The sequence below is a fragment of the Pteropus alecto genome, unplaced genomic scaffold (assembly GCF_000325575.1).
Source record: "Pteropus alecto unplaced genomic scaffold, ASM32557v1 scaffold7, whole genome shotgun sequence".
Classification (NCBI taxonomy): domain Eukaryota; kingdom Metazoa; phylum Chordata; class Mammalia; order Chiroptera; family Pteropodidae; genus Pteropus; species Pteropus alecto.
The window spans coordinates 3,910,283-3,933,049 of record NW_006494614.1 but is presented as its reverse complement, the minus strand read 5'-3'; the positions used below and the strand labels follow the sequence as shown (position 1 = coordinate 3,933,049).

The following is a 22,767-nucleotide window of genomic DNA, read 5'->3' as shown; positions in this document are numbered from 1 at the left end:
TGGATTTGTTGATGTATCCCATTGACTGATTTGCAGATATTGAACCACCATTGCATCCCTGGAATAAATCCCATTTGATCATGGTATATAATCCTTTTAACGTATTGTTGAATCTATCTTTAATTTTGTTAATTTTTGCATTTATGTTCATCAGGGATAAAGGCTTATATTTTTCTCTTTTTGTAATGTCTGTCTGGTTTTGGTATGAGAGTAATGTTGGCTTCTTAGAATGAGTTCGGAAGTATTGCTTCCTCTTCAGTTTTTATAAATGGTTTGAGAAGGGGAGGTATAATTTAAATGTTTGGTAGAATTCACCTTTGAAGCTGTCTGGCCTTGGACTTTTGTTTGTTGGGAGTTTTTTGATTACTGTTTCAATTTTATTGCTAGTAATCAGTCCATTCAGATTTTGTATCTTCATGGTTTTCTTCTTGGCAGATTGTATGCTTCTAAAAATTTATCCATTTCTCCTAGGTTGTCCAATTTGTTGGCATATTATTGTCTATAGAATTCTTTAGTGGTTCTTTATATTTCTGTAGTGTTAGTTGTAAATTCTTTAATTTCTTATATGAGCTTTTTTTTAGTGATGGGTTTGACTAAAGGTTTGTCAATTTTGTTTATCTTCAAAGAACCAGCTTTTAGTTTCATCGATCTTTCTGATGGTTTTATTGGTCTCTATTTTATTTCCATTCTGATCTTTACTTCCATTTACTTTGGGCTTTGTTTCTTTTTTCTTTAGGTATAAAGTTAGATTGTTTATTTGAGATTTTTCATGTTTATTGAGGTAGGCCTGGATAGCCATAAACTTCCCTCTTAAAACGGATTTTACTACATCCCATAGATTTGCAAAGTTGTGTTTTCATTTTCATTTGTGTCAAGGTAGTTTTCCTGTTTGTTTTCTTGTATGATCCATTTGTTATTCAGTAGCATGTTGAGTCTCCACATGTTTGTGTCTTTTTCAGTTTTCTTCTTGCAGTTGGTTTCTAGTTTCATACTGTCATGGTCAGAAAAGATTCTTTATGATTTCAATCTTCTTGAATTTACTGAGACTTGTTTTGTGGCCTAATGTGTGACCTATTCTGGAGAACGTTCAAAGAGCTTTTGAAAAAAATGTATTCTGCAGGTTTTATGTGAAATGTTCTGTAAATATCTAGTCTAATGTGACATTTAAGGCTATTTTCTTACTGATTTTTGTCTGGATCCACTGAGCTCAGAGGGGTAAAGTCCCCTATTCTTATTCTATTTCTGCCAATTTCTCCCATTATGTCTATTAATATTTGTTTATATTTAGGTGCTCCTATGTTGAGTGTAGCTATTTATTTACAATTGCTATAGCCTATTCTTGGACCGACTAATTTATCATTATGTATTGTCCTTGTCTCTTTTTAAGTCTCTTTTAAAGTCTAATTTGTATGATGAGTATTGCTACACCAGCTTTGTTGTTTCTATTTGCATGCAATGTCTTTTCCATCTCTTTCTTTCAGTCTGTCTCCATCTGAAGTTCAGTCTCTTATAGGCAGCATATAAATGGGTAGTTCTTAAATTCATTCAGCCACCCTCCATCCTTTGCTTGGAACATTTAGTCCATTTAAATTGAAAGTAATTATTGATAGGTATGTATTTATTGCTATTTTAACTGTTTTGTTTTTGTAGTTCTGTTACTTCTTTTAATTTCTTGTGGTTTTCTTTAGTGTTTTATTTGGGTTCCTTTTTATTTTTTGTGTATCTTTTGTATGTTTTTGGTTTGTGGTTACCATGAGGTTTATTTATGTCATTCTATATGTATAGCACTGTATTTTAAGCTAACAGATATTTAAGTTTGAATATATTCTAAAAGCACTATATCCTCCTCCCACACAAGCTTTGTTTTTGATGTCCTGTTTTATATTTTTGTCTTCTGTATCTTCTATTGCTTTTATAATTGAGCTTGCTATTTTCTTTTGACCTTCATAGTAGCTTTTTAAATGGCTAATTTGCTGTGTTTAATAGTTTGTTTTTACCTTTGAGATTTTTTTTCTTTCAAAGACTTATTTCCGGTGACCACCTTTTCTGTTTAAAAACCATTTAACATTTCTTGTAAAGCAGGTTTAATGGTGATGAACTCTAGTTTTTGCTTGTTCAGAAAACTACCTCACCTTTCATGATAACTAGAGTATTCTAGTTTGTAGGTTCCTTTATTTCAGCACTTTAAAGGTGTCCTGCCACACTCCCTTCTGAGTTGCTGGTGATAAATCAACTGATAACTTTTGGGTGTTTTCTTGTATATGACTACTTGTTTTCCTCTTGCTATCTTCACATCTCTTTTTAAGTTTTACCATTTTAATAACAGTATGTATTGGCATGTGTCTCTTTGGGTTCATCTTGCTTGGAACTTTGCTTCCTCGATCTGGATATGTTATATTCCCAAAGTTAGCAAAGTTTTCAGCTAGTATTTCTTCAAATATGCTTTCTACTCCTTTCTCTATTCTCCTTCTGGGATCCCTATAATCTGAAAGTTTGTATGTGTATGACATTGTCCCACAAGTCCCTTAAACTATTCTTGCTTTTTAAAAATTCTCTTTGAATTTGCTGTTCTAATTTGGTGCTTCCTACTAATCTCTTTCAGGTCATTAATCCATTTTTCTATATTATCTATCAACTGCTAATGTATTTTTCATCTCAGTTATTATGTTCTTCAGCTCTCATTGGTTCTTTATTGTATTTGCTAACTCTTTGAAGTTCTCCCTTAGTTCTTATCTTCTACTCTCATCTGGTGAGCATTCAAATGACTTTCTTTGAATTCTTTATCAGGCAAACTCTATATTTCCATTTCATTAGTTGTTTTTTTTTTGGTTTTTTTTTTTGAAGGGAGGTGGATTCTTGTTCCTTCATTTGGGACATATTCTTTTGTCTTCTCATTGTGTCTGACTTTGTTTATATGAATTAGACAAAATAGCTATTCCTCCAAATCTTGAAAAAGTGGCCCTGGTTAGAAGTGACCTGTTGACTGGGAGTACCAGGTGGTTTTGGCAGGGAGATTGGAGTCAGGGTAAGTGCACATGGTGCCTGAGGTGCTGGCTGGTAGACTGGAGTGGGCTCTGGGATCAGTGGCCTGGTGCACGTGTGAGCATGTTGGTGCCCTGTTGATCCCAGTTTGGGGGCCAGCTGAAGGAAGAGGTTGCAGGGAGTGAGTGTAGTGGCACTTAATTTTGAACCCACTGTCTGGGGCTGGAGTGGGCTTCAGATGGTGTGGCTGGGAATGTGCCTTATAGATTGGCCAGAACTCCTGCCCTATGGAGGTAGGGGACATAAATTAAAGGCACTCACCAGCACCTGCAATCCCAGAGGAGTTCTTACAGATCCCAGAGAACTCCCATCATTCCCTGAGCTTCTCTATATGGTCTCTATCTCATTTGTTGTGCAGAAGCTTTCCAGTCAGCCCTCAGTTGTCTTTCAGGTATTCATGGGAGAGGGCGAGTTCAACGTCTTCCTATGCTGCCACCATCTTGGACCTCTTCCAGGAGAGGTTTTAAGTGAGGTTAGAGGAAATTCAAATGAAGAGGTTTAAGATGATTGAGGGCTGCAAAGAGCCTGATGGGTTTGACAAATAGGATATTATCAACTTTTCTTAAGAATATTCCTAGTTGTAAGAGTAAGTCAAATTTGGTGAGGTAACAGCAGGCACAGACTGAGTCTTTTCCATAAAAGATATGGAACTCCATCTCTTTTGAAAAGGAAATAACTGAAGGAAAATTTCCCAAATCAACTGAACTGATTCTGATTTTACTACTAAGCTGTCCTATATTTCATGTGCTAGATACTAAGCTAGATGTTATCAATTTTCAGAAAGTTGCAAGATTAATGTTTTCATTTTTTAGGTGAGCAATTTGTAAGCCAACATGACAACATCTCCTAAGTAATTTAATCAGTTTAAGGGTGTTTTATTAAGTGAGGATAATGCTACCTGCCTGATCACTGTTCTGAAATTAAATAATTATAAATATATGTGTATATGTACATACACAAGCATATAAACATAAGATTAGCACTTAGTAGGAACTTAATATTTATTTCTGGTACTACTTCTATGAGAAAAATGTTATGGTCATGGTGGCATAACTGAATTTAAAGGAAGGCTTCATTTTATGTGTACAGTTTTATTTTTAGCAATCATCTTTGACATGAAGGCTTTTTATCTTCTTTTGTAGGTTTTGGATGTAAGTAGAGAAGGCAAAGAAGAAGTATTCTATGGGCCTACACTCCCTTTTGCTTCCAATGGAATAGCAGCATGCTTCCTTCCAGCTCCGTATTTCACATGTCCTAATCTTCAGACTCTTCAAGTGCCTCATCACAGAATTGGCACCATCTAAAAAGCCAATGCTGTTAATAACCAGCATGAACAGGAGGGAACAAAAAGGCCTAACTTTTGGATACTGGGCGTGAAAAGACTCAGTGCTCAATGCTTCTTTGTTTTATAGGTATTATATTCAGATAAACATTAGCAAAAAAAAAAATTAACAAAAAACCCCACAATTTTCTAAAATCCATTACTGAAAAATCCTGTCACCCTTTTTCAGCGTGTGTTAACATATGATACCACATGTATGACTTTTATTGTGGAGTAGCTTAGTGCCAACTTAATGGTCTATTGTTCTATGTGTCTTCAGAGTATTCTTCGTCCACTTTTTCTAATCAATATTGTCCAGAAGACAACACCATTAGTAAGTCAATTTATTTCACAGGTACTGTCATCAATGAACTTAAAATTTTTTTTCAAGTACTTAATCCCTTTCCTGCTTAAACCTGGCTTTGTAATTTTTCTTTAAAAATTTAACATTATGCAGCCTCGCTCAGTAGACTCAGCATTATGACATCATAAATTTTTAAATGCCATATTTTATTCAAGGTAATACAAATAACAGAAGAACACAAGAACAGCAGTTGGAATACCCAGATTTTTCCCCTTGGTTATTACTCTGTGACCTTGGACAGGGGCTTAACTTTACAGGGCTTCATTTTTCTCCCTTTTTGAGGACGGTTATTGATTTCCATATTAATTCAGAAGAATGTTGTGAAAATTAGGCAAATGCTCTGAAGTACTTTGCCCAAGAAAAACGGGTTACTCACATTCCAAGGTATTTTACTGTCTTTAGAACTTTGTAACTGAACAGGGAGATTATTTTCAAAGTTTAAAAATTACTAGGTAGAACTTTTAGCACATGCTATGTGAAACATGATTCTGACAAGCATGTGAAAGAGATATGCTAATTAGGCAAAAGGGAGTTTACCAAAGCCTAAGATTCCTAAATTTGTACAAGTCCTTGCCTCAAATAATAACTCTCCCTCAAACACCTCATTTAAACTCATTTAGTGAAAAATGACATTTTATAGCTCAAAAAATTAGTTGTACTAATTTTGGTACCATAAAGTGCTTTGACATAAATTTGAACCTAGAATCAGTAGTTCTAATAAAGAGTTTTTCCACTTTGTTAAAGGTTATGTCAATCTTGAGTGCTTGTGGGATTCTTCTCTAGCACCAATACATATTTTATTACTACCACTTTTAATAATGCATAAGGATTTTTTTTTTAGGCTAGGTTTTTGGATTTGCTTTGTCTGTAACAAAAAACTCAATAATCACATGTGAACATAAATTCAACAACTATAATGTGAGTTTTCCCCTTTTCCTAATCTTGCTAAGATCTAAGTCACCTTTATTAACAGGAAGACTTTACTCTTTTTCCCTTGGCATAGATTAATCATTTAGCAATCCTTGTCTTATGGGACATTCTCATTTTATTCATGTAACCACTTTTAGTAATTAGAAGTGAATAAAAAGATTTTTATCCTAAATACAGTATTCATTAATTTTATATATTATAACTATATTTGAAAATTAATATATATGTAACTTCTGGCTCTTGTGACTAAAGAGTGGGAGTGGAACCTAGGGGTAAGGAAGAAAGGTAAACTTTTAAAAGAACAGAGATACCTTAAGAGTATTTGTACAGTTTTGAAAAGTAGAAAGTGATTGATAACTGATATTTAAAAGGATGGCAGAGAATCTCTTTAAAGGGTATAAGCCATCTAAACTAAATTTTAAAAATGCCTTACCAAGTCAGGAAAACGAACTCCGGCATTTCAGAAATCTTTTCAACAAAGGACCTAAGCAAGGAATATTTCAGATTCATTAAACTTTCTACTTGACATACAAATTTTCCCTCCAGCAGTTTTACCTTATAAAACCATTAAAATCTACTTGTAATTGCAGACCCTATCTCCAATGAATGAAAGGGAAATGGTCTAAAAATAAGCTTGCTTCATGATAACTAAAAGGCAGCTTGAGATTACTCTTGATTATTTCTGCATAGATTTCTAACTGTTCATTTTAAACAAATCAGTATATAGTATCAAACCCCTCCTTGGTGAACTTTAACATAGTATTCACTAATATTACAGAATTGAACTCAGAATTTTTTAAAGCTTTACATAATTTCCAGAAACATCTTTCAAAGTTATAGCCAAAGAACAGCATCCAAAGTACAACATCCCTCCCCCAAAAAGAAAAAACTCATATCACTTATAATTAGATCATTTTCTTCTTCAAATGATCAATAATGAATAAGAAAAAAACATGTTTGGTCATATAAACCAAATTCCATTGGAAGTATTTAAATATGTTTTCCATTTAAGTGTACCACCCTACAGTAATTCATCTATTTTCACTCTTCAAAATTAAAGACCATATTGTATTTGTATTTAATTTGAATTTCCATAGAAGACCATGAAACTTCCAACCACTTACATATCACTTCAAGATTTTACTTTAAAAATAAAAAGCAGTACCACACAGATATTAGCGGTGTTCTTAGTATGGGATCTCTATAAAGTATTATGTATGTAAAATATAATAAAATTCCCTAGATCCTTAATAACAAAATGCCAGGTTATGATTAGGGTATTTTTCATGTTTTTCATATTTTCCTCACAGTTGAACCACATGTACATTGAATCCCCTTCAGACGTCACAATATATGGAAAACTAGTGTTTTACTAGAGTATCAAAGGAACAGAAATAAGACAGAATTATTCCTTCCGCTAAGATGGTTCATTTTTATTTTGGTTTTCAAATAATCTGTCATAAAGAGGGAAGATGAATAATTATGGGCACACTGAAAGTTAAATATATATATTTTTATTATATATCCTTATATGCACAAAATAATTTATAAATGTATATCAAATATGAATGCCCAGAATTTTTCTAAAAGTACAATTCACAAATGCAATAAATCAGATAACTATTAGCACACCAAAAACTTTAATAAGCAGAAATTGATCAATTCCAATCATTTGGTACTGATTTTGGTAACCTTAACTAATATAGTTTATCAATGTATCAAAATACAAATCTCACATCTTATTAAATATGTGAAAGAATATGCTACCTTGCTAGCTTTTCAAGCCAACTGTTTTAACCAAACAAAGCATGTTTGGTTATTTATATTGGGATACTCTATACTTGACTGACAATGCAATATTTTTAACCCTAAGAGGAATAGACAGGTGGTCAGTTTTGGGAAAATGTGAGTTTATGAAAAAAATCTATCAAGCAAAAAGCTGTGGTTTAGTACTGATACTACTGCTTTTAGTGAGGATTCTATGATATCTACCTTTTATCTTTGAAACACAAGTGCTATGTCGACGTAGTACTTAGGGAAGGTAGGTTTCATAGATGCTTTTCCCACCTGCAGAGGCTTGTCAAATTTTTACATAACATATAATCTTAACAGAATGGAATAAAAATGAAAAACTATCAAAGATTCTGTAAAAGTACATGAAAACAGGTCCATGTCATTCTTTAAAAACAAAGTAGCTTTAAAATTTTATGATAAAGCATGAGAGAAGATAACAATGCTGGGTGATGAATACATACATAACATACATGTAGTCTAACAACCCACAAATAATAATTTTTTTTACAGATACCCAGGAAGAAAAAAAAGTCAAATATGCTTAAGAAGAAAATATACTAGGAATAGGTAAAAATATAAGTTTTACACAATGAAACTCTTCTAATGCATATGAACAATGATTTTTGTACGGAGACAATATGCCCTATTTTTTTTTTCTCCCCCATGGAAACCTAATTAAATGTTCAATTAAAATTTAAATCATAACCAAACCCGAATGTCTAATAATGTCATTTCACCATCCTGTTGTCTTTTAATCATCTATTTTACACTCTCATCTGACATTTCACAGAAATTATTTGACTAGAATACTCTCAGAGTATAGAATGAATATGGTATTCAGTCTAAAACAGTCTAGTCTCCTGTTTAAGCTTGGACAGAAAAGGTAGAGTCAGATGGCAGAAAGTTTCCTGATTGAAGGGTTTAACTGTCAGCTTATTAACAATGTAAAGTAATTCAAGGGCCCTAAGCAGAAAAGTAACAAAGAAAATAGTATTTTAGAAACACTGATGTCAGAACTGTGACAAGGGAAGATCGGAGATAAGGAGATAAGATTCTAGTGCCCAATAGAAAAAACAGTTTGAATGCACAGGATGACAAAAAATAGCAAGAGCCTGTACTGCAGATCAACTGAAAGTGAGGAACAATGAAGAATCCAAGATGCTTCTGAAGTTTCAAGACCAAGTAGCTTGGGAAAGTAGTGTATTCTCTGGGTAGAAAATACAGACAGGAACTAGACTGGAATAGAAGGTGATGTGGGCAGCTTGCCATGTTGCACTGAGATTTCAGGAGGATCCAACTAGAGAGGTTTAGAGAGAAATTTTCACTAGAAATAGATCTGAGAGAGAAAATATGAGCTAGTGTTATCAGTTGACTATTAGAAGAACACTGAGACAGAGCAGGTGAAGGGCCAGATCTTGCTGGGGACAAGGAAGAATGTGAAGGTGCTCTCAAAGTACAGTATATGTAGGAATAAGCAGTATCACTGAGGAAGTGATGGGAAGATAAAAGAAAATGCAAATGTCACAGAGAGGCCAAAGACCATGAGAACTGAGAACATACTCTTGGATTTCACTAAAAGAGTGGCTTACATTATAATGGTAGAAGTAGCAGCCCCAGAGATTATGTGGTATTTAGGGGAAAACGGATATTAAGGAAGCAGGTGTAAGGTACTCTAAGTCTGTGAATGGAAAAAGACTACAGCAATAAGGAAGGGCCAGTGAAGATTTTCAAGAAAAGGAAGTGAACCATAAAATTTTTTTCAATTAAAAAAACTGCTTCTTTAAAAATTTATTTATTAATAAACATACATATATACATATATAAACGTATTGTTACAAATTTTTTGTTGTAACTGATTTTTTAAGTACAAACTTTATTCTTTGTATGATTCAGCAGCAGCTTTTCTTATCCCTTAAAGTATGATAGAGTAAGGAGCAAGATTCTCAAAGCTATATTTACCTCTCTTGGAAAATAAAAAAAATATATACTATATATAATAACCTCTTTAAAGGCATCACCTTAAAAAGATTAAATAGTAATAAGTCACTATCATAACGAAAAGAAACTCATTGCTATGAAATCGAGTAACCTTAAGAGGCTTTCATTTGTCATAATGATGGTTGATTTGGGGGAAAATAGACCATTTGTATGTCATGAACACAACAGAAACTCCTTTAGACTTCACAGATGACAATTAGAAAAAGGCTATTAACTATATTTTGCTAATTGCAATCCATTTCCTTTTTAAAGATACTTCTTGAGACAGAAAAGGGTTGAAATGTTTTCTTGAAGGAATGGAACCATGATACAGATGAGTCCTAAGGATAAAGCAATAAATTATTTGAAAGATAGCAAACAGACCATGCAAGAAAAAAAATGAAAAATAGTGGGATCATTCATCTACGACATATTAGAGAAAGAAGAACAAAATTGAGAGGTATCCTTTACCATGTGCATGATAATACAGTGAACATGTCTGTATGTCTCCAAACAGAACATAGGTCACCAAATATTTTTATACACATTATCCCACTGGTTCTTACCAGAACATTGTATAGTAGAAAACAGATTATTTTTTTACTGAGGCCCAGAAAGATTAAGTAACTCGCTCAAGGTCACAAAGCAGAGCTAGGTTTGAAACCCAGAGCTCTTTTTACCAAAAAATGCTCATCACGAAAAGGAGTTAAAGACAAGTGCTCAACTGGTAAAATATATCTGGATGAGATACTTAAAAAGTTGAGAGACAATAGCTGCTAAAGGAAACTAAACTAGTTCCCTGTAAATATGTAACATGTTAAGTTATAAGAGGTTCAAATTAAAGTGCAAGGAAATAATCAGCTGACTTTTCAGGCCTCTTCTGTTAATTTGCAATCTTTAGATTTTCCAGAATATTATTTATCATCTTCTTAAAAGCTCTTATTTATCCTCCTTATATTTCTTTTAATGATAATTCCAAAAGAAAGGATAAGTAGAGAAAAACATCTGGCAATTGCTGGAACCTAAACACTGTTGGCCTAAGCTTAAAAAAAATTTTTATAAATTATCTACATAATAATTTAGCCAGATTCAGTCTCATTCCTCAGAGTTAAGTGTGCTTGGGAAGAGTTTTATTTATTAATTCGCCTCACGCATAGCATAAAAAAGGATAACAAATAAACAGTCCTATCTCTTGACCAACCCCCTCCAAAAAAAACCAGCATAAGGTAGCCAGAAAGCTTGAAAAAAATATCATATTAAAACATAATTTATAAGAAACAAAAACAAAAACAAATCACAAGGCAGAAAGTCACATTACAGTAAAAAGTCTATGGGTCAACCAACACAAGCCTGTTTAGTGATCATATACAGATAACATTCCCATTTAGAAAGTTTCCTTAGTTAAAACTAAAATCTCTTCAAAATAGAATGCAGTTTTGCCAAGTTCCAAGATCCTGTAACATACTTAACCTTTATTTCCTTATTTATATACTTTATACTTACAGTTATGTAAGGAAAAATCCTAGAAAGTATTTTTAACTGAACATTATACAATTAATTAAAAGGTGTCAGAAGGATGCAAAGTGGCTTTAGATAGTTATAATTTATAGAAAAGATGAATCACAAAACATTAGATGTCATCATTTTCCAGTCTCTGCATCTCATCTTGTCCCGCTTGTCCTAGGTGAGATAAAAGCTTGCTATAGGCTTTCCTGTTAAAGAAAAAAAGGCAATCTATTATCTTTTTTGTAGTATTTTTCATTTATTTTTTAATTGAACCTGCCTGAATGTCTGTACACACCACCATATATACCCAATGTGATTAAAGTACTTTGATTCTTTAGCAAAATTTGGGACTTATGAATTCTGAGTGCTGGCCCCTCTAAAACAATCTCTTTAGGAACTACAGGTTTATTGCCACAGTGTTGTATTACTCTAAATAGTTCAAGCACTACTCTCAATTGGACTATAAACCTATAAAATAAAAGCCCTATTATCTATTTTTGACCAAAAAACATATTACCTAATTGGGTCACTCAGCTTCTTAACTGGATACACATGATATAGTTGATTCAGTAAATTAAGCACCCCTCAAAAGGCTGATTTGCCACCATGGATTTTATACAAAAACAAGACACCTGAGGCTCTGAAATCCACTACCCAATGAGGAATACAATGTGCTTTAAGCAACGACAGCACTCCTGAAATACATAGCTTCCTAAGGTGGTCACTTTAGAAAAACAAACAAACAAACAAAAAAAAACCAATATGTGAATGGATGTATCATAGTACTAAGACATTTTTCAACTCAATACACCCAAAATTTGAGGGAATAAGAAAACAAGCCATTTGTAGAAAATGAATCTGGATTTTATAATCATTGCCCAAAAGAATGTAATCAAATTATCAAACATACCTTTGTTTGCTATTTCTGCCAAGGCCCCATTTCCGCTCTGAATCCTTCAGAGATTGAGTGAGGGTAGAAATCAAGTGAATAACAACCTGCTGGTCCAATACTGCTACTGTTTCTAAAAAGCTGTAAATTTGATATTCGTATTTCATACCATAATCCTGGATAAAATTCCTGAAAGTAAATCAAGTTATTTAGAATTACTTTTGGGGCAATTCATTGGGCTGGCAACTATATAGCAACCAGCTATAACCGGAACACAAAAAAGATCATTTATGTAAGATTACCTTAAGAATCTAGGGGTCATATGAAGACTATTTATAACACTTAAAAATGAAGAACAGAAATGGCTTATTTCAGTGTGAGCCAAGAAAAGAGTGATAAGAGTTGGAATCTCAAGAGGGAGCATAAGGGGGAAAAAAAATCGAAGCCCAGGGGCTTTTTGTTGTTATAGTCTACATGTTGAAATCTGGGTGGTAACGACATGGAAGAGACTAAGACAGAAATAAACGAGTCTGGTTTCCTAAATCATTTTCAGTTCTTCATATCTTTAGATAAATTGACAATATCTTTATTGGAAAATATTGGAAAGCAAGTTATTTGCAATATATTTTTATATTCCTTAACTGAAGAAGAGACTTTAGATCTATAAGATGCCGTTATAAATAAGCATTACATATTTTAACCTTAAAATTTTCACTTCCCCAAAATAAAAGCCACTTAGCTTAATAAATTATACATTAATATGCATTCTTTATTCATACAGAATCTTTTCTTCCCTTTTAAGGTTTTATAGTTTTCACAAATCTATCATTTATTTCAAGTGATCATAATTTAAATAAACTGTAAACACTTGACAAGTGCTAATTACACGATGAGAACAAAAATAGAGAAATCAAAGATCCAACATAGATGAAGAAAATGACCCCAAATTATTTATCATGGTAGTGCTAGGGTAGAGATATGTATAATAAAGATAAACTGGTAGAAACTGTGAGAATACTTAAAAATACTGCCCTACAGAAAACACAAGACAAAGGAAGCAAGGCAGAAAAAAAAAGTTCCTCAAGTTTCACTGTTAGTCTTGTGAACAAACAACAGATCTACTCCTCAAAGTCTATGCCTCACAAATGAAACAACAGAGCTTTCTGGGTCAACAGGGTCTAAAGCAAGTCAGAAACCCGTGACATGTGCTTCAACACAGGATCCTGAGTAAATAAACATTTAGCAGCTCTGAAGGCCTGTGCTCCTGTCATCATGACCCACATTTCCTATTTTTTCTCTTAAATATATGCAAGAGTTTCCTTACTAAACACTCAGGTAATTTTTTGAGTCAGCTTGCTTTTCTTTCTCCCCGGTACATTTACTTTTTTAATAACACAACGCAGTGTAACAAAACTACTGCCCAAAATATAATAATTGAAATACTATAAACAAGTAGTAATGCATTATGTTTTGGATAATTAGTTATTCAAAAAACATGCTGGCTGTCAAAAGGCTGGCAAGAGTCTCCTTGCCAGTTGGCATATTTTCCAGTTACCTAAACACCGAAGTCAGCTGAGCGGCAGGTTCTCCTTCTGACCCCTCTTGGCAGGCTTTTACTATGTATTGCAGGTTGTCTGTGGCTAGCCTTTTAACTAGGAGGAAAAATTATAGCGTTATACATTTTGTCTGAATTGACCATCTGGATCCTCACTTTTATAAACACTCTTGATTTAGAAAAATATGTTGTTTTCTTAAAGTATATATATATGCTTTCTTGTTATTTCTCAAAATAAAAGTTATGAATTTTTGTTTTGTTCAAAAGTATATTTCCCGATCTCCCTCTTATATTAAGAAAATATAAAAAGCTCAAGTCTATTTTTTATGTTATAACTGAAAAAATACATGTGAAGATACATCTTTCTCTTAGAAAAGAGCCCATGTTCAAAAACACAATACCATACCAATCCTGCAAGCACTGTTACATACTGGCAAAAGACAGCATTTAATAATTCAGCAGACTTACAGATTATTTTTTAAAATTCATAAGCATATTCCTTCCAGTACCAAATATATACGTAGCAAATTAGAAGCCAGAACTTGTCTTCATTTAAAATTAATCAAAAATAATATACACACAAATATCTGTATATAAACTATTTTTGATGCTACCTTCCTTTCAAATGACAGCAAAATTACAAAAAGAACATTTGTATTCTTTAAATATTCAACCAAATCCTTTAAAATTGTGCACTTGTACATAAAAATGAAAAAAAGTCAAGAAAGAATTTAAAATATTCAACATGTTCCAAATGCTATTAAATTTTTGTTGTGTTGTTTTTGGCCCATTAAATATAAGTTAGCTGGCGGGGAAAGTGCCTTCTCTAAGAATAAAAATATTTTCAGAAAGTGTAATCCATTATAGCAGGAGAAGACATATGATGCACATGTACTTAAATTAATATTTAGTACATGTTTTTCATGACATGAATATAAGTAGATAAAGAAGATACAGCATACTTGTCTTTATTGAGAAATTAACTTCTCATGTTAGATACAATTCTAGAGAATATATCTGGCTCTTTTTAAAAGACATTTTCTTGAAAAACCCCAAAAGCTCTTTGATGGAAAAAGTACCAGAACCTGAAGAAATAGCCTTCATAGCATATGAGTAGTTAGCACAATTTTTTTAATGTCAGCTTTATTGAGGTATAATTCAATATCATAAAAACCAACCTTTTAAAATATAAGTCATTGGTTTTTAGTATATTCACAGTTATGAAGCTGTCATCACTATCTAATTCATAACAATTTCATCACCTCTCCCAAAACCTCATATCCATTAGCAGTCATTCTCCATTTTCTTCCTTCTCCAGTCCCTGGTAATCACTAATCTACTTTCTGTCCTTATGGATTTGACTCTTGGGAAATTTCATATAAACAGAATCATGGACCATCTAGTCTTCTGTGACTGCCTCCTTTGTCTTAGCATGTTTTAAAGTTCACCTACATTGTAGAATGCATCAACACTTCCTTTTGACAGCCAAATAATATTCCACAGTATGGATAAATCTATTATTTATACATTCGTTAATTGATGGACATTTGAGTTGTTTTCATTTTACTATTACAAATAATGCTGCTCTGAATATTAGTGTACAGAGTTTATTTAAAAAATATTTGCTATTTTTGTTTATTTCTTTAATTGCACTGAGTTTTTTTTTTTAAACTGGGTAATCTTTTCAAAGTTCTTTGGCTTTATTGTCATATAATTCTCATAGTATACAATTCACCCACTTAACATGTACAATTCAATAGTTTTTTTTATATATTCACAGAATTATGCAACCATTGCAAGTCAATTTTAGAATATTTTCTTTACTTTGGAAAGAAACCCCACACCCATTAGATATCATTCTCTACCCTCTGATATCACTCCCTATCCCCCTAAGCAACTAGTAATTTACTTTCTTTCTCTATAAATATAACTATTCTGGACATTTCATATATTGAAATCATATAACATGTGGTCTTTTGACACTGGCTTCTTCCATTTAGAATCATGTTTATTACAAAGTTCATCCGTGTTGTGGCATATACCAGTACTTTGGCTCCTTACTTACAGCTAAATAATATTCTATTGTATGACTAGATTACATTTTAAAACTCCATCAGGTGATGGGCAGTCTACTTTTTGGCTTTTAGGAATAACATTGGCACAGACATTAATGTACAGTTTCTGTGTGGACATCTATTTTCATTATCTTGGGTATATATCTAGAAGTGGCAATGCTAGGTCACATGGTTATTCTGTTTAACCATTTGACAAACTACCAGATTGTTTTCCCAAGTGGCTACACCATTTTACATTCTCAACAGTAGTATATGAGAGTTCTGATTTCTTCACCTTCTCGCCAAACCTTGTCATTATCTGACCTTTTTTATTATACCCAATCTGGTGAGTATGAAGTGGTGGTATCTCATTGTGGTTTTGATTTCCATTTCCCTGATGAATAATAATGTTGAGTACTTTTTCAGGCGTTTATTAGCCATTTGTTTATATTCTTTGGAGAAATGTCTATTTAAATCATTTTCCTATTTTTAATTATTTGTCTTTTATTATTGAGTTATAATAGTTCTTTATATATTGTAGAAACAAGTTCCTTATCATATAAATTACTTGCAAACATTTTCTCCCATTGTCATCTTTTCACTTTGATAAGTGTCCCTTGAAGCACAAAGATTTTCATTTTAATTAAATCCAACTTTCTCTTTTGTGGCTCATACTTTTAGTGTCATATCTAACAATTCACTACCAAATCCAAAGTCATTAAGATTTACTCCAATGCTTTCTTCTGAGAGTTTTATGGTTTTACCTCTGATATTTAGGTCTACTTTAAGTTTTGTATACAGTGTGAAGGTATACATTTACTTTTACATGTGGCTATCCATGTGACCCCAGCACATTTTGTTGAAAAGACTATTTTCCCCTTATTAAATCATTTTGGCACCTTTGTCAAAAACAAAACAAAAACCATAGACACATAGATTTATTTCTAGATGCTCAATTGTATCCCATTGATATGTTCATCTTTATGGTAGTACTACATTGTCATGATTATTGTTGCTTTGTACTAAGTTTTGTAATTGGAAAGTGTGAGTCTTCCAACTTCTTTCTTTTCCAGATTGTTTTGGCTATCTAGGTGTTTTGCAATTCCATATGAATTATAGAATTGGCTTGTCAATTTCTACAAAGAAGTCTGCTGGGATTCTGGTAGGAGTTGCACTGAATTTATAGATCAATTTGAAGAAATAATCTGAACAAACAGAAAACTCTTCCTAGATGCATCAGAGAATTGAGGTAATAGGACAAACTGCTGCCCCCAAATCTGAGCATACAACAATTTGTCAAATTCAGTTTAAATATTTCTACTGGTATCAGCTCCAGCAGCAGGCTTCTAGTCCTGGTAAGCTCTCTTCAGTTTTAATTAATCTGACAGCTTTTTGCCCAAAATAATAATAGCAACAAGTATGTGGTGATTATATCTTATGGATAAGTGAAATGAATGACACAATGTTATGAGAGACAGGAGAAAGGAATTGGAAGTATTTTGTTAAAGGTAACCTGCACTACCATGAAGGAATATAGTGTTATTTGAAAGTGAACTTGGATTAAATATATACTACAAATTCTGGGGCAACCATTAAAAATACAAAATTTAAAAAGAGTATCTTCGATGTGCTAATAGAGGAAAGAAAATGGAATCATAATGTGCTCAATTAAAATGTTAAGAGGGCAGAAAAAGAGTAGAATATTAAAAATATCAAGAGCAATACACAGAAAAGTTACACATAGTAGATATTAATCCAACAATACCAATAATCGCTTTAAATGTGAATGATCTAAATAAAACCAATTAAATGGCAGAGAATGACAATGGATAAAAAAATAAGACCCAACTGTATATTGTCTACAACTGTGTCTACTTTAAATATAGACACAGATAAATAAGAGAGAAGGACAAGTATATAGAATGCTAACACAATTAAAAACAAAATGGTAGTAGCTATATTAATTTCATACAGGTAGCAGACTTCAGAACAGGTAGAATTATCAGGGATAAAGAGGTGCAACACATAATGACAAACTGGGAATAGAAGAGAACTGCTTCAATGTGATGAAGGACATCTATGAAAATCCTACAGCTAACCTCACATAAGATGGTGAAAGATTAGATGCTTTCCCTCTAAGATTAGGAACAGGACAAGGATTTCCACTCTTGCCACTTCTATCGACATTGCACTAGAAGTTCTAGTCAGAGAAAGAAAAGGAAATAAAAGGCATCAAGACTGAACAAGAAGTAGTAAACTACCCTATCTGCAGATGACATGATTTGTATATAGAAAATCCTAAGGACTCCACTAAAAAACTATCTATAAGTTCAGCAAAGTTGCAGGATACAAAATGAAAATACAAAAATCAACTGTATTTCTATATACTTTCAAGGTACAATCTGAAAATGAAATTAAGAAAAAGATTCCATTACAATAGCATCAAAAAGAATGAACTAGAAATAAATTTAACAAAAGAAAAATATAAATTGAAAGAAATTAGAGAATATCTAAGTAAATGGAAAAACATGCCATTTTCATGGATTGGAAGAGTTAATATTGTTAAAGTAGTTATACTCCCCAAATTGACTTACACAACGCAACTCTGACCAGAAATGCAGTAGACTATTGGCAAGCTGATTCTACAATTCATATGGAATTACAAAGGACCCAGAATAGCCAAAATAATCTTGAAAAAGAAGTTGGAAGACTTATACATTCCAATTTCAAAACGTAGTAAAAAGCAACAATAACCATGACAGTGTGGTAGTGGCATAAACACAAATCAATGGAATAGAACTGAGAGTCTCGTAATAAACCTACATATCTTTTTTAAATTTTGTTTTTGACAAAGGTGCCAAGATGATTCAATAAGGGTGGGAGTGATCACTTCCAAGCTCTTTACATGTTGAAGTGGAAACCAAAAGATCCAACTATTACTGAGGTCTAGTTCTCCTTCATGTTTTTGCTTCCTATATTTTGGTGCTCTGTTGTTAGGTGCACATGTTTTATTAAATCTTCCTGATGGACTGACCCTTTTATCATTGCACAACGTCTTTATTTCTAGGAACACTGTTTGGCCTAATACCTATTTTGTCTGCTATTAATATAGCTACTCCTACTTTCTCTTGTCAGAGTTTGCATGATGTATCCTTCTCCATCCTTTTACTTTCAATATTTGAATCTAAAATGTTTCCTGCAGATATAGTTAGATCTTTTTTTAAAAAAAAAAAAAATCTATTCTGATAATCTCTGCCTTTTGATTGGCTTGTTCAATCCTGTCACAATTAATATTACTATTGATATAGTTGGATTTACAACAGTCATTTTACTTTTTGTTTTCTAAATGTCTTGTGTTTTTTGTTCTTCTATTACTTTGAAGTATGCCAATTAAATCCAGTATCTGCTCTCGCTGGCAGCTTCTTTTGCCTGCTTTTTTCCCCTGTGTATGGATCAGACTTCTCTGTTTCTTTGCATGTCTTATAAAGTTTTTTGTTGAAAACTGGCCATTTTTTTTAGTGAAGTCTACTTTTTCCTTCCTCCTGCCCCTTCAGTGTGAAGCCTCTAACACTGCTCCTCAGGTGGTGGTATAACCTTAGGTATTCCCAGCCTCCATTGGAAGACAATGATTTTGATAGTGTTCTCTTAGTTCCTTTCCCTGACCACATCCAACTCTTAAGCTCCATTAATTGCTGGTTGTTACAGTATTATTTTTGATAATGCCTAGGCATAAATTGCTTTATGGACTGAGCTAATCAAGTTCTGGCTGTTTTAAAGGGGATAGTTACTGGGGTCAGTGTTGGAGATTTGTTTTGAGCCAAGGGCTCTATCCAGCTGTCTCTTTCACAAATTCTCTCACCAAACTAGCTGGTCTACACATTCGCTTATATCGCCAATGATTCTATTATTTTCCTACCTATTGCTTTTACCACAAACATCACTGTTTTTTGACAGCACCTTAGGCTAGAACTTTTTCACTCTGTTGCAGATGAAGTCAGTTCTTTTGGAGGAATTAAAAGTTACAGGCAAAATCTCAAAGGTGTGGTTCTGGTGCTGGGGATAGGAATAATGGTACTTACTACTTTCTGGGTGACACACTCACCTGAGGAGCTGAATGCTAGTGGAAGAAGGGGCAGTAGCCTCAAGTCTCCTCAGCTTGCTTCTCGTGGCATGGAACACCCACCTCTAAGCTGTAGCAAAAATGATCGGCACCCCTATATTCTTAGAGTCAAACTCAATGTACTGCAACCATCCCATAAGTGGGGACTGAGAAGAAGGGAGCCCCTACTTCTCAGCCATGCTCGCCTAGAACATAACTTTAGCATCAGGTAGTGTGGGGCAAGGATAAGAAATATTGATATTTTGTCTCTCACAGGATGACAGCCCTCCTACTGGCAGCTGGGAAGAGAGGGAGCCCTATGTTTTTGGATTTACCAGTCTGGAATAGAGTTTGTCTTATTGAGCTGGGAGAAGAGTAGGAAAGAGGGGTCTTGGTTCAAGTACCACAGACTCTTGCTGTTCTTACTAAGTTTGAGTAGATTTTCTTAAATAAATGTTTCTTCATTTGCTGTATATCCTTATATAGCAAATTTCCAGAGAATTTATTTCCAGAGAATTTAAGTGTTTTCTTTTAAGTAATTTTCAATAGTTTTGCTGGAAACAAGTTGGCAGAGTTCCTTATATTGTCATGCCGGAAGCAGAACTCCTCAAGCTCTTGTGTACAGGTTTCAGAATGGACATTGTTTAAAACACTCTTGGGCATATACCTAGGAGCGGACTTGGTAAGTCATTTAGTAACACCTTCTATAATTTCACAAATGTCCTTTTAAACACTGAGACTACAAGGAGAGTCAGAGAGAATTTTCTCCGAGACAAGCCTACAAATCTGTGTTTAATACTGCTCCCTCAAGGTGTGGATGAAAAAGGGGCCACATGCTAAATCTGACAATCTCAAGGGAGACCAGCATGGTCTCAGCAGTTGAAATTAAACACATAGAATGGTCTGAACATAAAAATTCCTAACTAAAGCAGGTCATGGTGGGTAGTCACATCCTAAGCCTGTAGCTTTCCTGACAAAGGTCAATTTTTATCTTAAGTAATCCTGTCTATTATCTTTTTGCGTCTAACATAACATCATACCTTTAGAATGTCAGAGTAATCCCTTTTTTCCAGACCCCTCAGGGTACAACCCACTGCACTAGAGCTGGAGACCACAGAGCCCCCTGTGGTTATCTTGTCCTAGGTATACCATCTCTATGTGCTGTAAATGTTGATTAACTTTCCTGTACCCATCAATGTAAAAAGTATGTATCCCTCCGTTTTACTTTTTATTTAATCCCAAAGACTTCTCCCCTTTGCTTTCTCCTGCCCACTTAATCTCCCACCAACTGATTTTACGTAACAATCTTTATGTCTCCTCCTGCAGTACAGCCCACTAGTTTACACTGAGTCAATCACCGAGGGGGAAACCCTGGTTTGTCTTTCTACCAATGGACTGAGACCTGCCCCCTCCAATTAGAACTGCACATTTGGAAACCTCATTTGCATAAACCTGGAAACTTTATAACGGATGGCCTCCACTTTGTTTTGGTGGGGGACACTTTAGGTTATTATCTAAATCTGTGTCTTCCAGGCTACAGTTCCGTCTGCTCAAATAAATGCTTTTTATTCTTTATTGCAGTCTAAAATTGATTTCGGTTTACACTAGAAATGAGCAGTAAAATTCACCTTCCAAACCCTGGTCTCCTTCATAATAAATACTATTATCATCAAAATAAGAAGCTAGCTAAAATTTTATATTATCTACTCTGTCTCAAGAAATTTTGTTTTGTACAAACTTTCACTGAAGTGAAAAGTATGCATAAGTTTTCAATGAGGCAAAAAATTTCTAAAGAGTATGGGGTCCATCTGGGTATTCTTCAGTGAAAGGACGTTGCTATTAAGTAAGGGTATCCTAAATTAATATACCACAACATTTTTCACAAAACCAAGCTTGGGAACAGAAAGAATATCTTAAATACTAAAATAAATAAGGATTAAAACAAAATATAGATAATTTTTCTGCGATGAAACAGAATATTTCAAAGAGCTGTTTGAGCTTTCAGCTATCACTTTGGGCACTGCCCTCAGATTCTTCAGAATACATATTGTACTCACTTTTCATAGCAGTTAGAAGTACTTAGGTAGAAGCATTTAAGAAGTCCTGCCCTGAACAATCACATTATAATGACACACATACATATACACACACAGCATTCTATTTACATTAAATAACTTCTTCAGGATAGAACTATGACTACTATTCTGCATATTACCAATAAGCTTATTAAAGCATGCTACTCACAGTGGGGATTAAATAAATGGTATTTTAAAGAGATCACGGACAGTAAGGCTGAAGAGACAAAAGGAGCAGGATCAAAGGATTCTTAAGGTTTGCCCAAGAAATCAGCTTTGATATTCTAGCACAAACCTGAACAGAAGAAAGTACGCTGAGCCCTCTTACCCCTCATCACTTAATATTTAACGATTTGCATTTAATACTGGAGTCAGATTGAACAAATAATTCTTTAAGAGTTAACAAGTCTAATCAGAGGAAGTAGCCCTTAAGTAAACTATTTGCTTGGGGGAAGAAAGTAAACTAAATGAAACTAGACTGAAACATGTCAGTTTTTAACCATTTTATCATGCTCAACCTCAGCTATTAACCCGGAGTTTGCTCTTTAGCCATGATATATATAAACATATAAAATAACCAAATATTTTCCTAACTATTTCTTAATTTGTGAAGAGAAAAGCATAACAAACTCAAACTTACCTTGGAGTTCAGTGACCAACACCAAGCATTTTAAGATGCCAGGGAGGAGTAGTTCAACATCAGAAATGTCTACGTTAGTTTCTTTGAAGAGTTGGAGGATGAAGGCCAGAATGGATGCTAAGCGAGGAGGGAACAAGAACCCTTTAAACTCAAAGTAGGATTTCCTGGAAAGAAGCACAACTTAAGTTTTTTCTTCTGTTTAAAGTTTCAATGGAGCAGAATCAAATGATATATACTTTATAAATACTGGAAAATTTACCCTTCCCCCAAATTAATAGAGCACAATTTCTAAAAAGTATGTATATTTTACCATGCTATCTTCTACATACATAAGATTTTACAAGCAATGACTATATATCTGATTTTGAATTTAATCAAAATCCAAATAAAAATCTAATTGCTAATCTGTTTTTTTCCTTTCTAATATAAACGTGATCTCCTCTATCAGCTCCTCAGTGATGCAACATTTTCTCAAATGTAAAATCTGCATAAAGAAATATCTCCTCACATTTGTTTATTTA

General features: G+C 33.5%; 2 protein-coding genes across 5 annotated transcripts in view; one reads left to right on the top strand and one right to left on the bottom strand.

Annotated features, from left to right (window-relative positions):
* KLHL32 (kelch like family member 32) overlaps positions 1 to 5,829 on the top strand; it is a 176,857-nt gene extending 171,028 nt beyond the window's left edge. The window contains exon 12 of the mRNA XM_015600301.2: positions 4,185 to 5,829. Coding sequence (XP_015455787.1) covers positions 4,185 to 4,346 — 162 coding nt within the window. The 3' untranslated portion in view covers positions 4,347 to 5,829. The remainder of the gene's footprint in view (positions 1 to 4,184) is intronic.
* Positions 5,830 to 8,108: 2,279 nt separating this feature from the next.
* Positions 8,109 to 22,767, bottom strand: part of MMS22L (MMS22 like, DNA repair protein) — a 116,985-nt gene continuing 102,326 nt past the window's right edge. For all 4 annotated transcript variants that reach the window (XM_006926281.3, XM_015600458.2, XM_025042929.1 and 1 more), the window contains 4 exons: positions 22,247 to 22,410; positions 13,379 to 13,475; positions 11,845 to 12,012; positions 8,109 to 11,140 (listed from right to left, as the gene is read on the bottom strand). In XM_006926281.3, the coding sequence (XP_006926343.1) occupies positions 11,059 to 11,140; positions 11,845 to 12,012; positions 13,379 to 13,475; positions 22,247 to 22,410 (511 nt within the window). In that variant the 3' untranslated portion in view covers positions 8,109 to 11,058. The remainder of the gene's footprint in view (positions 11,141 to 11,844; positions 12,013 to 13,378; positions 13,476 to 22,246; positions 22,411 to 22,767) is intronic.